The sequence below is a fragment of the Asparagus officinalis genome, chromosome 8 (assembly GCF_001876935.1).
Source record: "Asparagus officinalis chromosome 8, Aspof.V1, whole genome shotgun sequence".
Taxonomy (NCBI): domain Eukaryota; kingdom Viridiplantae; phylum Streptophyta; class Magnoliopsida; order Asparagales; family Asparagaceae; genus Asparagus; species Asparagus officinalis.
In genome coordinates this window covers 113,615,732-113,631,253 of record NC_033801.1, presented here as the reverse complement: position 1 = coordinate 113,631,253, position 15,522 = coordinate 113,615,732, and the positions used below count along the sequence as shown (strand labels likewise).

Below are 15,522 nucleotides of genomic sequence, written 5' to 3'. Positions count from 1 at the left end.
AGGGCATAATAGTTCTAAGATTAGTCATGTAATAGGGTTCCTATAAAAGAACTTTCGATTAGAATGGACACTAATTTATTTTAGGATTATTATTGAGTCCTAAAACGAAATTTTAGGCCGAAAAGGACTCTTATTGTGGTTAGACCAACAACATTAATTGGGAGTATTTTGTCATGTTCCTTTTCAAATCTGGTATAGTCTTATATAAGTTTGATGACAACAAAATAGTCCTAATTACGCTTGTGTTGTCTCATTAATCAAAACAACTTCTGCGTGATTAATTTCTCTTAACAGCGTGCTTCTCCATTAATGAAACCAAACCCATTTGCGAAGCTAATCTTCAACCTCCCGCCAAAATCCAGTTTCACCTCAACTCAAAGCAGTTGGCAAAATCTCAAAGAATCTCTTGCCAATTCAATCTCGACCCACTGCAGATCCCCTAACACCCTCCTTTGCCTCCATGCTCAATCAATCTCCTCTGGCCTCCATCAAAATCTCTACATCTGCAGCCATCTCATCACCAAATACTTCCATTTTCAAGACATCGAGAGTGCCCGAAAAGTTTTTAGTTATCTAAGAGGCAGCGGCAGGCCACTCGAGAAGACCCTCGTTTGGAATTCTCTTATTAAGGGTTATTTGAGAAACGGGCTTCCAAGATTTGCCCTTGAAGTGTTTAATGAAATGCTTGAACCTTCGTCTGGGTGCTACCCGGACAAGCAAACATTTTATCTTGTGATAGCGGCGTGCACCCATTTGTTCGAATTTGAATTGGGTTTTGCAGTTGAGGAGCGTGTTAAGAATAAAGGATTGCAATGTGATGTTGTTATTGCGACAGGGTTGATTGGTTTGTATTCCAAGTGTGGGGATGTTGAGAATGCGCGGAGAGTGTTTGATGAAATGCCTGTTAGAGATGTGGTTGCTTGGAACGCGATGATATCGGGCTATTCACTAGCTGGGTGTATTTCTGATGCTATAAAGTTGTATGAGAAAATGAGGGGTGCTGACGGAATATTTCCTACGGAGGCTACACTGGTGAGTTTGATCTCTGGTTGTGGGGATTTGGGTTTGCTTCGTAATGGGAAAATCTTCCATGCTCATACGACGGAAATAGGTTTTGAAGCCAATACGAATGTCTTGAACTCTCTGATGGCAATGTATACTTCTTGTGGTTGCTTGGATGATGCAGATAAATTGTTCGATGGGATGATTTTAAGGGATGCAATTTCATGGAGTACAATGATTGGTGGATATGTAGAGAATGAACACCCACATGTTGCTCTTGGTCTTTTCCATAAGATGATTTCAAATACAGGGATTTTTCCCACCCGACCCATTTTGCTTAGTGTGATTCAAGCCTGTGCAGATTTGGGTGATTATCAAGAGGGCATATGGATAAAAAATAAGTACTTGGTAAACGAGAATGGAGAATTAACATCGGAAGTTTATCTGATCACTGCATTTATCTACATGTGTGCAAGGTGTACAGAGATAGATACTGCAACGAAACTTCTTGATGAAGTCGCATCAGTTAGAGAAGATGTTGTTGCTTGGAATGCAGTTATCAAAGCTGGTGTAGAGCGTAAACAGGAGAATCGAGTGTTTGAGATCACACGAATAATGCAAAGAAGAGGAATCAGATTTGATGCTGTAACCTTCTTAACAATGCTACCAGCTATCTCTTTAATTCCATTGCCTATAAAAGGTCTCGAAACTCATGGTCACATTATAAAACTAGGTTTTGATTCAGAAAGATCAGTTGCTAATTCGCTTATTGATATGTATGCTAAATCCGGAAGCATTAATGACTCATTTAAACTATTTATTAGTATTCAAGAGAAGAATGTAATGTCATGGAGTCTGATGATAAAAGCTTATGCTTGGAATGGAAGCGCAGAAGAGGCTCTTGATCTGTTTAAGCTGATGACAAAAACAAAGACAAGACCTAACCATATAACTTTCCTTGCCATATTATCTGCTTGTAGCCATGCTGGATTTGTAGATGAAGGGAGGGAGTTGTTTGAATCTATGGAAAAAGAGTATGGCTTGGATCCAGGCATTGAACATTTTACATGTATGATTGATATTTTTGGCCGAGCTGGGCTTTTGAAAGATGCATATAACTTTTTAAAGATAGGGATGAAGAAGAATTGCGTGAATTCAGTTCTGTGGGGAACTTTACTTAGTGCTTGTAGAGTGTATGGGGATCTAGTGACTGGAGAAGCATCAGCTCAGCAATTATTTATGTTGGAGTCAAATAATGCAGCTAATTATTTGATGCTTGCTGATATTTATCTTTCAGCGGGTCGGAGGGAGGAAGCAAATGGTGTTTTAGATTTGTTGAGGGAGAAAGGATTGGAAAGAAGAGTAGGTTGTAGTTGTTCTAATGGAAGCTAGAGATATTCTGTTTTATATTTATTTAGTCTAAGTGAAGTCACATATCCTTATGGACTATGTACAATATCTAGTTGGTACTAGAACTAATATATCTATTGATTTGTTTAGTGGTGATAACTTCTGATCATGTTATCACTATTGCAGAATGTCTTCCTTCTTGGAGCAAATGATAGAAGATGCTATTCTTCCAGTTCAGAAAAGGACAGAGGTAGTTTCATTTATATTACTGAATGTCTGCAAATATTTGATTATATTTTAAAATTTCACTTAATTATCTCTTCTTTGTTCTGCAATAGGCAGGTTCTTTCACTGAAAAATATCTCTCCTAAAAAAATGCCTTAGAATACCTGAATATTGACATGGGATGAGCATTTAAGCTTGCTCTACTTGCATTTGGCTATTCTGCTTCTGCCCAAAATTTTCACCATGTAAGCTCGTGGAGAATTTATTTTTGAAGATTTTTTCATGTTTTATGAATATTCTATGGAATTATTTAAGCTCTCTTCATGCCAAGGACTGCTATTTCTTGGTACTCCTATTTCTTTGTAGATCTTTCAACTTTTAAAGCATGAATCAGTTTTAACTTGTGTCAAATTTATGAGACTATGTTTAAAAGGAATGTATTAGAAGAAGACTTCGAGCTTTTAGGTATGGTGCATTATGTTGCATGCATTAGTCTTGAGATCTGTAATTTCACCAATTAAATGTATGCAGAAGTGCAGAACTGACAAAAATAAAGAGAAGCCCATCATATCAGTCCAAGATAAAGAAAATACAATAGAAATTCCACTTTTTATCTTTTCTAATGGCCTGGTTTGAAATTAGAAAGGCTATTAGTGAGCAAAACCTCTCAAGCCAAATCATTCAAAATCTTTCCCTGTTTACTGTAGAACCTGATGACATGGAGCCTATATGAACTCCATGAATCCAAGGAAGAAGGAAGTAGGAGTCCAAATCCTTTCTGCTTCAAAGCAGACAAAGAAAGAACTTAGAACTGTATTTAATCTATGGATTATGTAGTTACCCACTAATTATTTTCATTTGATGCCAAATTTAGTGCTCAAGTTTGATAGAGAGGTATTCTCCCATCCAGAATGAAATTAAGCTGTGGGAACTGTATTTTTGGAGCAATTTTCTATTTAGCATCTTGGCTCTGGAAATTTATCATGGAAAAATATAACTACCCCTTTTTACTGCGGCCAGTGTTTGTCATGCAAATAGTTAACAATGTGATATGAGATTCTATGTGTGGAATGTAACTTTGCTTCATATGGTACTTCTATAAATTTTCCGTTGCTCTAGGTTCTGATAAAGCCATCAGGATCGCAGTCAGGAACTCTTCATTATTATCATGATTAGGCCTTCCTTCTGTTTTGTTAAACCAAGAAAGACAAAGGAAATCATTACACAACTGGATCATAGATGTGAAAAATGAACTCATCTAGCCACGGTTTAGATCCTGTAAACTTTCACATCCTTAAATGAGGATGGTTGTAACCTTATAAGCATGACGATCTGCAAAGAAAAATTAGCAGTATGAGATACCACTGAAAAACAAAAGTTGAAAAGGAGAATAAGCATTTTAAAAAGATTATCTTTCATTATGTTTAGCAACTTGAAAATTTCTTTATTGCACAGGAACTTCTGTTTTTTCTCAGAGAACAATTATTTAACACCTGAATGATCGTATTAATACTATTCACAAAAAGCTTAATGGGGATTGGTTGCTTTGGTCAGATTCCAACTAAGTATTTCAAGTTTCTTCATTCCCTTCTAACTAAAACCTGTTTGACTAGTCTTAAGATCAGACTGTTTCTTATTGCATAGTTGTCTATTCACGGGGTATAAGAAAAAGATATTTTCTTTTACAATGCTATTGGAATATGGATATGAGACCAGGAAGTTAGAAATTCTAACACATGAATGATCGTTTCATGATTTTATTTTATTTGATGCATCTATATATAGGTTAGCTTTTTGTATAATTTTTTATTAATTAGATAATTTTTTATGTATAAACTTCAAAGTTTTTTAACTATAAAAGACAAATAGACAATATCTTAGTTGTACACTGAATATCTTGTATGTAATTTGCCCACGTATTCCCATATTTAAAAGTATATATATTTTCATTTTGGAGATTCTTCACCTTATGGGTGAGTATACAGCCTTTGCTTTGTAAATTATTCTAAATATAAAGAAATTTGGTATCAGTAATTATACAACTTGACCATAATGTTGATTATCCTAAAAAAGATAAGTTCATTATCTCTAACAGCCAACAATTACATGCACCCTTACTATTTCTTCATTATCTCCAACAGCCCACAATCACATTACTCTTTTGTAATTTATGTTGGAAGGTAGCCGGCCAAGAACTAAAAAAAAAAAAAAAATTTCTAGTAAGGTATACAGAATTCCATAAGTATGGTAACTGTTGAGTTATTTAGATACATTAAGCTAATTAGTTAATATTGTAAGGGCTTATTTGTAAGAGTACATTAATATAAAGGGTACCTCTCTGTGAGAAAAGAGAACCCTAATCTTTACCTAAGAAAGTCTACATGGTATCAGAGCCATGTTGCGGCGCCTCTGGGAGCTGGGCGTGATCGTGATCCTTGTCGTGTGAATCGCGCACAGGGTCGTGTCCTCGAAGAGCCCGACGAAGACGAAGATCAGGACGACGAAGCCCGACGATCCGACGAAGATCTCAAGATCCGACGAGGCTTGCAGCAAGATCCGACGAGATCCGACGCTGCTGGAGACGAGGGCGACGCATATCCGACGAGATCCGACTAAGATCTCAAGATCCGAGATCCGACGAAGATCCGACGGCCGATCAGTTTCTTCCGACGCTGCTGGAGACAAGGGCGAAGCTGCTGAAGTTTGCACGATCGTGCTCGAGGAGGCGGAGAAGTCGTTCGTGTCCCAGATTCAGGATTTTGGGAACAGTTCGCTGTGCTAGAAGAAGAAGATGAAGGGGAAGTTTCCAGCGGTTTTTTAGAATCTTTGATTCTCATCAGGTGCTGAAAAGTTGGATTTGGGGGAACAGTTCGCTGTGCTAGAAGAAGAAGATGAAGGGGAAGTTTCCAGCGTTTTTTTTTTTGGCATCTTTGATTCTCATCAGGTGCTGCAAAGAGAGATTAGAAGGGTAGATTGGTAGAGAAGAAGCTATAAAAACTCAGAGTGGAACTTCCCAAATCGACGAAGGCAATGAATGACTGATTTGGGGGCTTAAAAAAAAGTTAGTTTTTTTTATTTGGGTGTTTTTTTATTGGGGGGAAGAGAAGACGAAAAAGGGGATCTGTATCAGATGAGCAGGTAGTTTGGTTCTGCTACAGTAAAAAAAAAAGGGTAAAAAAAAAAAGGAAAGAGAGAGGTTTTTGATTTGTAATAGTTTATTTAGGTTTCCTCGACAAGTCAGTCCTAGAACTGATGAGAGAAGAGCTGATATCTCACTTTGTTGAGATATCTTGCTTCTTGGTTCTTGTTTCCTTGGTGAAACAAGAATTCTTGTTGATCTATCTATCTTGTTGTACTGTCGAAGTGCTGCCGGAATTTTTTCGTTGCGCACCACAAGAATAGAAGTTGGACCGATGACAAAGACTGAAAAAAATACGATGGAGGAGATCATCAAGAAGTTGAACAACCTGAGGGTATTTCAGATCGAGAAGAAGATCGGCGCTATAGTCCAGGGAGAGAGGACTGTACAGGAGTACGCCACAGAGCTGAAGCGCTTGTGGCTCGATCACGATCACTTCTCGCCCCTTGCGAGCTGCAAGGACCCTGAGTGCAAGGAGCGCGAGGCCTCTTTGCAGAAGAGGACCATGTTGTTTCTCCGAGGTAGATCCCACCACTGGAGAAGGCAGTCTCGGCCATGATACAGGAGGAGAGTCGTATCAGGCTACGGTCTGAAATAGGTGGACTTACAGGAGAGAAGTCTGCACTGGTGGTATCCAACCCGGATAACACTGGATTCAGAGGGGAGACTAGGCAGTGCTTCAACTGCGGAGAGGTAGGGCATCTGAGACAGATGTGTCCTAAGCCACCTAGGGAAAGGAACTGGGGTGAACATGGTCAGACTCGTGGCCGTGCAGGTCGAGGAGGCAGGGGGCGTGTAAGCAAAGGAGTTGCTCACCTAGCTGTGACAGATGAGTCTCAGACTACTGCTGGGATGACTGGAGCTGAAATAACAGAGCTGGAGGAACTACGCTGGGATGACTGGAGCTGAAATAACAGAGCTGGAGGAACTACGTCTGTTCAAGCTTCAGGCTGAGAGTTCGAATGGCAAGAGACAAGTCACCCAGGATCTGTCTACCACTACATGCTTTGGTAACTTTATTGGTTATGCTCATGCGAACAAAGGTACACAGGTTCAGGCACTTGCATCCACTAAAACTCATGTTGATTGGATCATAGACTCAGGTGCATCTAGGCATGTCACAGGAACATCTAGTGAGTTTGCATTATATTATCCGAGTAAGCATATGCATCCTGAGACAGTTCAGACTGCTGATGGGACATCCCAACCCATCAGGGGTACTGGCTCGGTCCATTGCACTTCATCTGTTACCTTGTCATCAGTATTGCATGTTCCTTCGTTTCCAGTTAACTTACTCTCAGTTAGCTCTCTCATTGATCAATTAAATTGCACCGTGTTATTTGATCGAGATTTGTGTGTCTTTCAAGAGAAGGAAACGGGGAGGAGGATTGGGACTGGTATCAGACGTGATGGTCTTTGGTATTTGGACAGGGAGACAGCAATGATTGCTGCTGCTGTTAGCGGAGGGCCAGAGGCAGAAGCGATGCTTCAACATTGCCGGTTAGGGCATTTATCTTTTGAGAGTTTAAATAGATTAGAACCTGAGTTAATGAAGAAAGTGGATAGAAAAGAGTTATTTTGTAATGCATGTGAACTTGGAAAACATACTCGTTCTACTTATAGAATGATTGGTCTTCGAAGTTGTGAACCATTTGCACTTGTCCATTCTGATGTTTGGGGACCATGTCCTACTACCTCTATCAGTGGTTTTAGATGGTTTGTTACTTTCATTGATTGTTATTCACGTATGACCTGGATATACATGATGAAGCAGAAATCAGAGGTTTACAAATGTTTTTAAGATTTCTCGGCTTATGTGAAGACACAGTTTGGAGTGCAGGTGAAGATTCTTCGAACAGATAATGGGACTGAGTATGTCAATAAGGAGTTTGCAGCTTTCATCTCTAATCAGGGAATTGTTCATCAAACCACCTGCCCAGACACCCCTGCTCAGAATGGGGTGGCTGAGCGTAAGAACAGGCATCTACTGGAAGTGGCACGCTCATTGATGTTGACAATGAATGTGCCTAAGTTTTTATGGAGTGAGGCTGTTATGACAGCAGCTTATTTGATCAACAGGATGCCATCAAGAGTATTAGGGATGAAGACACCATGTGAGATGCTTTTGGGCTCGAATGTTTTTGTTGTTCCACCAAGAGTGTTTGGATGCACATGTTATGTGAGAGATCACAGGTTGATGGTGAGTAAACTGGATCCGCAAGCAGTTAAATGTATCTTTGTTGGCTACTCATCAAGTCAAAAAGGATACAAGTGTTGGTGTCCCACTGAAAGAAGGCTGTTTGTCAGTATGGATGTGACTTTTCGGGAGTTTGAACCTTTTTATGGGGAGAAGACGGAGTTGAGTTCCTTGTTTGGAGATGGCTCTACTGATGCTAGTAGAGAGGGGGAGAATGAGAATGAGAATGAGAATGATATTGTGGTCGGGATGATTCCATGTCCTCTTGAGTCACCGAGTAGTGATGGTACATCGCCGAGTAGTGGTGGTGACTTAGGAGTTGGTAGTCAAAGTCAGGGGGAGCTGAGAGTATACACGAGGAGACAGAAACAGCAGCATGAGCCGCCTCCCGTGCCTGTGTCAGTACCCACAAATGTTGATGACCCAAGTCCCTCCTCTCCAGTGCCTTGCTCTTCTCCTCCACCTGAGTCGATAGGTAACGATTCCTTCCCTGATACCTCTGATACTCCTGTCTTGCCCCGCAGAACCTCTAGAGTCAATGCTGGAAAACCTCCAGCTAAGTTTGGTAATTGGGATACTGATATTGCGAATTACATTTCATATGCATCCATTCCACCTGCATATAAGTCATTCATTGCATCGTTGCATTCAGTGCCTGTACCTAACAACTGGCAGGTAGCTAAGCAAGATCCTAGGTGGTTGAATGCCATGCACGAGGAACTCCAGGCCTTGAAGAAGAATGACACATGGGAGTTGGTACCTTTGCCAGCTGGGAAGCGTGCTGTTGGATGTAAGTGGGTGTATACGGTTAAGCAAACTCCAGAGGGCAAGATCGACAGATACAAGGCCAGATTGGTTGCTAAAGGCTACAGCCAAACATACGGCATTGACTATGACGAGACATTTGCTCCAGTAGCAAAGATGAGTACTGTTAGAGTGTTGGTGTCATGTGCTGCCAACTTTAATTGGCCACTACATCAGCTAGATGTCAAGAATGCCTTTTTGCATGGAGATCTTCAAGAGGAGGTATATATGGAGATTCCACCAGGCTTCACTATTTCTCAAGTAGCTGGGAAGGTGTGCAAGTTGAAGAAGTCTTTGTATGGGTTAAAACAGTCTCCGAGGGCATGGTTTGATAGATTCAGGTTGGCAGTTTGTGGTATGGGGTACAAGCAGTGCAATGGTGATCATACTGTGTTTTACAGGCACTCCAAAACTCGTATCACTATCCTGGCGGTCTATGTTGATGATATTGTAATCACTGGAGATGACGCTGAGGAAATCCTACTGTTGAAGAAGAAATTGGGAGAGGAATTTGAAGTTAAAGATCTGGGGCAGTTGAAGTACTTTCTCGGAATTGAAATTGCAAGGTCGCGAAAGGGTATAGTGCTTTCTCAGCGGAAGTATGCTCTGGATCTTCTCTCAGAGACAGGGATGTTGGGGTGCAGAGTTGCATCTACTCCTATTGAGCAGAATCATAAGATGAGTGCCGAGGGTGGGGACCCTGTGAGTAAAGAGCAATATCAAAGATTGGTTGGACGACTTATATATCTATGCCATACGAGACCTGATATTACTCATGCAGTGAGCGTGGTGAGTAGATATATGCATGATCCCAGAGAGCAGCATATGGAGGCAGTTCGCAGAATTCTTAGGTACATTAAAGGAAGCCCAGGAAAGGGGTTATGGTTCAGGAGTTCTGGACATCTGAGAATTGAAGGCTATTGTGATGCTGATTGGGCGGGTTGTATGGATGATCGTAGGTCCACTACAGGTTACTGTGTATTTGTTGGTGGCAATCTCGTATCTTGGCGTAGCAAGAAGCAAGATGTGGTGGCTAGGTCTACTGCTGAGGCCGAGTACAGAGCTATGGCAGTTAGTCTGTGCGAGTTGATGTGGGTCAAAAACATACTATCTGAGCTGCGCTTATTTAGAAGAAACTCCTTACAACTTTGGTGTGACAACAAATCGGCGATTAATATTGCAAACAATCCTGTTCAGCATGATCGGACCAAACATGTAGAGATTGATAGGTTCTTTATCAAGGAGCAACTGAATAGAGGAATTCTGACTGTGAGCTATGTGAAATCAGAAGAGCAGCTAGCTGATTGTTTAACAAAAGGATTAGGTTCTAGAGAGCATGATATCTTTTGTAACAAGATGGGAATGATTGATATCTATCGCCCATCTTGAGGGGGAGTGTTGAGTTATTTAGATACATTAAGCTAATTAGTTAATATTGTAAGGGCTTATTTGTAAGAGTACATTAATATAAAGGGTACCTCTCTGTGAGAAAAGAGAACCCTAATCTTTACCTAAGAAAGTCTACAGTAACCTAGCTATGTATGGAAAGTTAATCCCATGTACCTTGTTGCTTTAATATTGTTTGCTTTCCAATAGCAGAAGTATTAGGTGTACACTTAAATAATGTGTTGGACTCAAATGTTGGTGTAGGTCACTGGGACCCACTTACTCTTATTGTCTTTAACTTTGTGCAATTTGTCTATCATGTTATGTACCTTTATCTTGTATTTGCTTGAAGATTAGGCGTACAGATGGGTGAATGTGAATATTATATGATATACATATCGTATTTATATCTCTTTACTTATGACAGGTATGAATACAAATGGAAATATGATGAAAATGGGCTTGAAAAATCAAAGATTGTTTTGTTTTTGTTATTGCCTCTAGTTTCCTTTTTTTCCCTTCTTTCCATATGAAATAGTTACTTATCATGAAAGGTGCTCAATGTTTTTCTCACATTAAATTTCAAGTGGCTCATCTGGTCCTTAGATGACATATCTTTTAGTTACTTGAATTTTTCCTCTTGTTTTATTCTGTGGAAATAAACCAAGTGTAATTAGTCTCTTGTTTTTTCATCCTTCTGACTACAGGTGGATTTAGGGACCCAGGTTTCTACTGAGGCTTGTACATTTAATTATGACCAGACTTTTTGAGGTGGGACTTAGAGTCCTTAAAACTCTTAAAACCCATCTGAGCATATCTTGATGCAATTGCCTTTATGTTGATGGTGATTGATGAAAAAACTGATGGCCCTTAAAAGCCTCTTAAGCTCTAGGACAAGGTATCTATATGTATGTCTGCTTGCATGTAAGGGTGCAAAATCATGGAAATAGGTAGGAAATTTTGTATTTTTACACATTTGTCAAGATAAAATACGTATTTCTCGGTTTTATTGTGAGGAGTATGGATTCTTAGGCATATGAATATAATACCTTTTCTTTGTTGGAAAAGAACTAAGGGCATAAATTTTGACCATTATAAACCATTCTTGTTTATGCCTGGATCTGTCTTGTTTCCTTCTTACTTTATTTTTTCCTTTTGATCCCCCAGAATTAAGTTTGTAAATTGGAAAACTGAAGCTAAGAGAAGGTATGTTTCATTCTAACCAAAGTGTTTACCTATGTTTCAAAAATCAAGCATCTTAGAAATGTGGGTATATTGTTGCATACATGATCACTTTCATCACTGATAAAAGTACTTATTGAAGATATATCATTCTTGTGTTTGCTTCAAGCTTCACTCTTGCATTTTTCATCGTGTACTTTGAGTTCTTTGTTCTTTTTTTGAGCGTTAAAACAATCAGAGCACCTCCACATCCAATCAAAATGAAAGGATCTGTGTCCTTGAAAAAGAATTAGAAAACTTTTCTTGTATTTTTTCCGAAATTAACAGTCCATATATGCTCAAGGACTTCAGGGTATCAAACCCTATCTTTCAAATATGAGACTGGTTGCTGACTGATCTTAAATGGATTTGTTGGTTCAAAAAGACAAATAAAGCCAACAACACATGAGACTTTTCTCACCGCCATGAAAATTTTGCATGATACATGTATAGTAACACAACTCATTCAGCCTGTTCTTTTGTGCAGTCCTCAATAAATTCTCTCTGTACAGTAAACATATTTCAGGCTTAGGTGAAAAAATGTTGGGAACAAAAGGAGAAGTCAGATCACTGTGCATCAATTAATCAACGCGCGATATGGCTTTATTTGGACCACTGTTTATTTCAAAATCAGTTTTGATTGCAGAAGAAACTAAATATAAGCACTGGGACCAATGTTCAGTACATTTTCCAAATGTGTTTTGTGTAATTAGGACGTGCTAAGGTATATAACAGCTCCTGTCTTATCCTTTGAGTAGTCTTTTTTCATTTATATTTATGGCGCCTTTAGCACAGACGGGAATCGAGCCCAACGGGGGAGCGACACGGCTTTGTCATGTGACCTACTGAGCCGCCCCATCCTTTGAATAGTCTTAATCTTAGAAGATTTAATGTTAGGGCTCCCACCTTTAATCCTTTGAATCGAAGAATCCCAATCTTATTTTTTACAAATTTATAGGGGTAATATGTAGGCTACGCCAGCCTATTATGGAGATAGTATTTTGATCGAAATTTAAACAATTGTCAAATAGTGCATCCGCCGGGAAATAGATGAAGAAAAATTTTTGAGGATAAAAACACAACTTTCCTCTATTCTAATGTCCGAGTCAAGTTAGAAAGAGGGCTATTAGTGTACAAACTTCTCTCTGTCAAATTTGATGTCATCTTTCCTAGTTCGCCAGTGTTCCCCTCGTCTCCTACTATTGCACTTCTATCTATTTGAAGTCACTCTTGGATCATCACAAACAAGCCGAAGAGGAGGAAGGACAGCCACAACGTCAGGCGGTAGAGGTTGGTGGAGGAGAACCTGAATGATAATCGCACGGTATGGGATGAGTGTAGAATTGGCTTTCAGGCTCAGGTTTCAGGTAGACTGGGTGGCGGTCGACCGCGTTCGTGCACAGAGGCTTCTATGCGTTTGGATCAGTGGCGGTCGATCGCAGAAGTTTCTGCTTTCACCGCGGTCGACCCAGAAGTCTCTGGATTTTTGCTGCTGCTCTGGGATTGAGGGCGGTCGACCGTGGCAGTCGACCGCGATGGATCGCGGTCGACCGCGATGGATCTAGGGTTGGTGGGAGGGGATTTTGAGCTGAACTAAGAGGAGATTTGGGGCTTCTATTGTTGGAGCCATTTGGAGAGATTGAGAGGGCTTATTTGAGGGTTTTGGTAAGATTTGTAACCCTAACTTGTATTCCCTTTGATTTCTAATAGTAAAACTCTCCCCCTCCTTGTCCCGTGGACGTAGGCACATTGCCGAACCACATATATCTTGTGTTCTTGCTATGATTGGGTGGCTTGGGTTCTATTGTGGTCTATTATTGGTTCTTGTGTGTGCTATTGATTTGTCTAATCGGGCTTCCGCGGCGCACAACAAGTGGTATCAGAGCTCCGGGTTGGATTTGGGAGTTTATTCGAAGGATTCACCGTTGGGTTCTTGTTGGGAGAGTAGATCTACAATATGATTGAAACAAACAAGGCTAGTTCAAGTGCTACAAGTACATCGGGATCGACTTTGACAAAGGCGATCCAAAGTTTGAGCATCAATAATACTAAAATTGATGTTCCAAAGTTCGATGGCAAGATAAATTTCGGCTTATGGAGGTGTCAAGTAATGGACGCCTTAGATGCACAAAATTTAGATGAGACTCTTGAGCTACAAGAGAAACCCGAAGATGTTGAAGACAATGTTTGGAAGAAAATGAACAGTAGAGCTTATGGGTGATTCGGTCATGCTTGACGTCGGATCTCATTTATGATGTGATGAACGAGACGTCGGTGAAGAGATTGTAGGAAACACTCAATGAAAAATATTTGACGAAGAGCATTGAGAATATGCTTCATTTGAAGAAAAGGTTCTACCAATTCAAGATGAAGAGAGGAGTTTCCATTCGAGAGCATGTTAACAACTTCACAAAGCTAATTTCGGATATGGCCAATGTTGATATCATGGTGGAGGATGAAGACAAGGCGATGTTACTATTGTGTTCGTTGCCGGATGATGAGTTTAGTACTTTTGTTCTCACTATGATAAATGGGCGAACTACAGTTAGCTACAATGAGGTGACCTCGACATTGGTAAATTATGAGCTGAGGAGGAATGATAGTGAGCCATCCGAGAAGGCATCGGGTGATGCATTAGCAGTTCATGGCCATAGTTCAAACCGTCAAAGATTCAACCGCTCAAAATCAAAGAATAGGAGTGGTCATAAGAGTGTTGGTAGAAATCAATGTGCCTTTTGCAAAGAAGAGGGACATTGGAAGAATGAGTGCCCAAAGTTGAAGGATAGAACCGGGAAGCAAAGGGGGAAAGCTGTACAAGCTTCAGAGGTGAATATTGCTAAGGTTGTTGGCGACATTTCAGATTCGGATTCTTCCGGTTATTCTTGTCCCGCACTGCCGTCAGTTTGTTATGCCGACTCTACGGAGTGGATGCTTGATTCGGGAGCTACATTTCACATTTGCCCTAAAAGGGATTGGTTTACCAACTTTGAGGAGTTGGAGAGAGGGGACATGGTGCTCATGGGGAATAATCACGTTTGTCCTATTAGTGGGATTGGCTCAGTCAGAATCAGAATGCATGATGGGGTGACTAGGAAATTGAAAGAAGTAAGGTTCGTGCCGCAGTTGACGAAGAACATCATTTCTCTTGGGACTTTGGAGGCAGCTGGTTACAGAGTGATCTTAGAGGATGCTACTTTGAAGGTCATGAAGGGGTCCATGGTGGTGATGCGAGGTGTCAGGGAAGACAACCTATACTACTTAAAGGGCAAGACAGTTACAGGGGGTATGGTTGTTTCTATCACCACAGAGGAGGACACTACCATACTATGGCACATGAGGTTTGAACACACAGGTGATAAGTCCCTACAGTCATTGGCAAAACAAGGACTATTAAACGGTGCAAAGACCTGCAAGATGGAACTGTGTGAGCATTGCATTCTTGGGAAGAAGACTAAAGTGAAGTTTGGCACCGCAATTCACAACACCCAAGGTATATTAGACTACATTCACACAGATGTTTGGGGCCCTTCTAAGCATACATCGCTTGGTGGGGCAAATTATTTTGTCACTTTCATTGATGATTATTCCAGGAGGAATTGGGTATATACCATGAAGCATAAACATGAGGTCCTGGATATATTTGTGGAGTGGAAGAAGAAAGTGGAACTGCAGACAAGTAGAAAGGTGAAGACTCTTCGTTCAGACAATGGTGGAGTGTATAAGAGTGATCCATTTCTGCAGTTTTGTCGGGATCACGACATTAGAAGACACTTCACAGTTAGAGAGACACCGCAACAGAATGGGGTGACAGAGAGGCTGAACCGTACCTTACTGAAGAAGGTGCGATGTATGATGACGCAGAGTGGATTGGCTAGATCCTTTTGGGCCGAGGCGTTAGTTTATGTGAGCCATCTCGTTAACAGGTTGTCGTGCACTGCGATAGAGGGGAAGACTCCTATGGAGTGTTGGTCTGGTTCTGTGGCTTTTGATTATAAGACTCTTCGGATATTTGGGTGTCCAGCTTATTTCCATGTTAGTGATGAGAAGTTGAATCCGAGAGCGAGGAAGACTATCTTTGTAGGGTTTAGAGAAGGTGTCAAAGGCTTCAAATTATAGGATCCACAAGACAAGAAGATGGTCATTAGCAGAGATGTCACATTTGATGAGGCGTACATGATGAAGCCTCGAGTTCCTCAGC

The 15,522-nt window shown here is 40.5% G+C and overlaps 1 protein-coding gene across 2 annotated transcripts; it reads left to right on the top strand.

Annotated features, from left to right (window-relative positions):
* Positions 204–10,872, top strand: LOC109822004 (pentatricopeptide repeat-containing protein At3g03580-like). Of its 2 annotated transcripts, XM_020388156.1 has the most exons (4): positions 204–1,647; positions 2,539–2,602; positions 2,691–2,822; positions 10,811–10,872. In XM_020388156.1, the coding sequence occupies exons 1-3, from the start codon at positions 310–312 to the stop codon at positions 2,705–2,707; spliced, it is 1,419 nt and encodes a 472-aa protein (XP_020243745.1). In that variant the 5' UTR covers positions 204–309; the 3' UTR covers positions 2,708–2,822; positions 10,811–10,872. The 2 variants fall into 2 exon arrangements, with proteins under 2 accessions (XP_020243745.1, XP_020243744.1); XM_020388155.1 differs by having other exon boundaries at positions 2,539–2,822.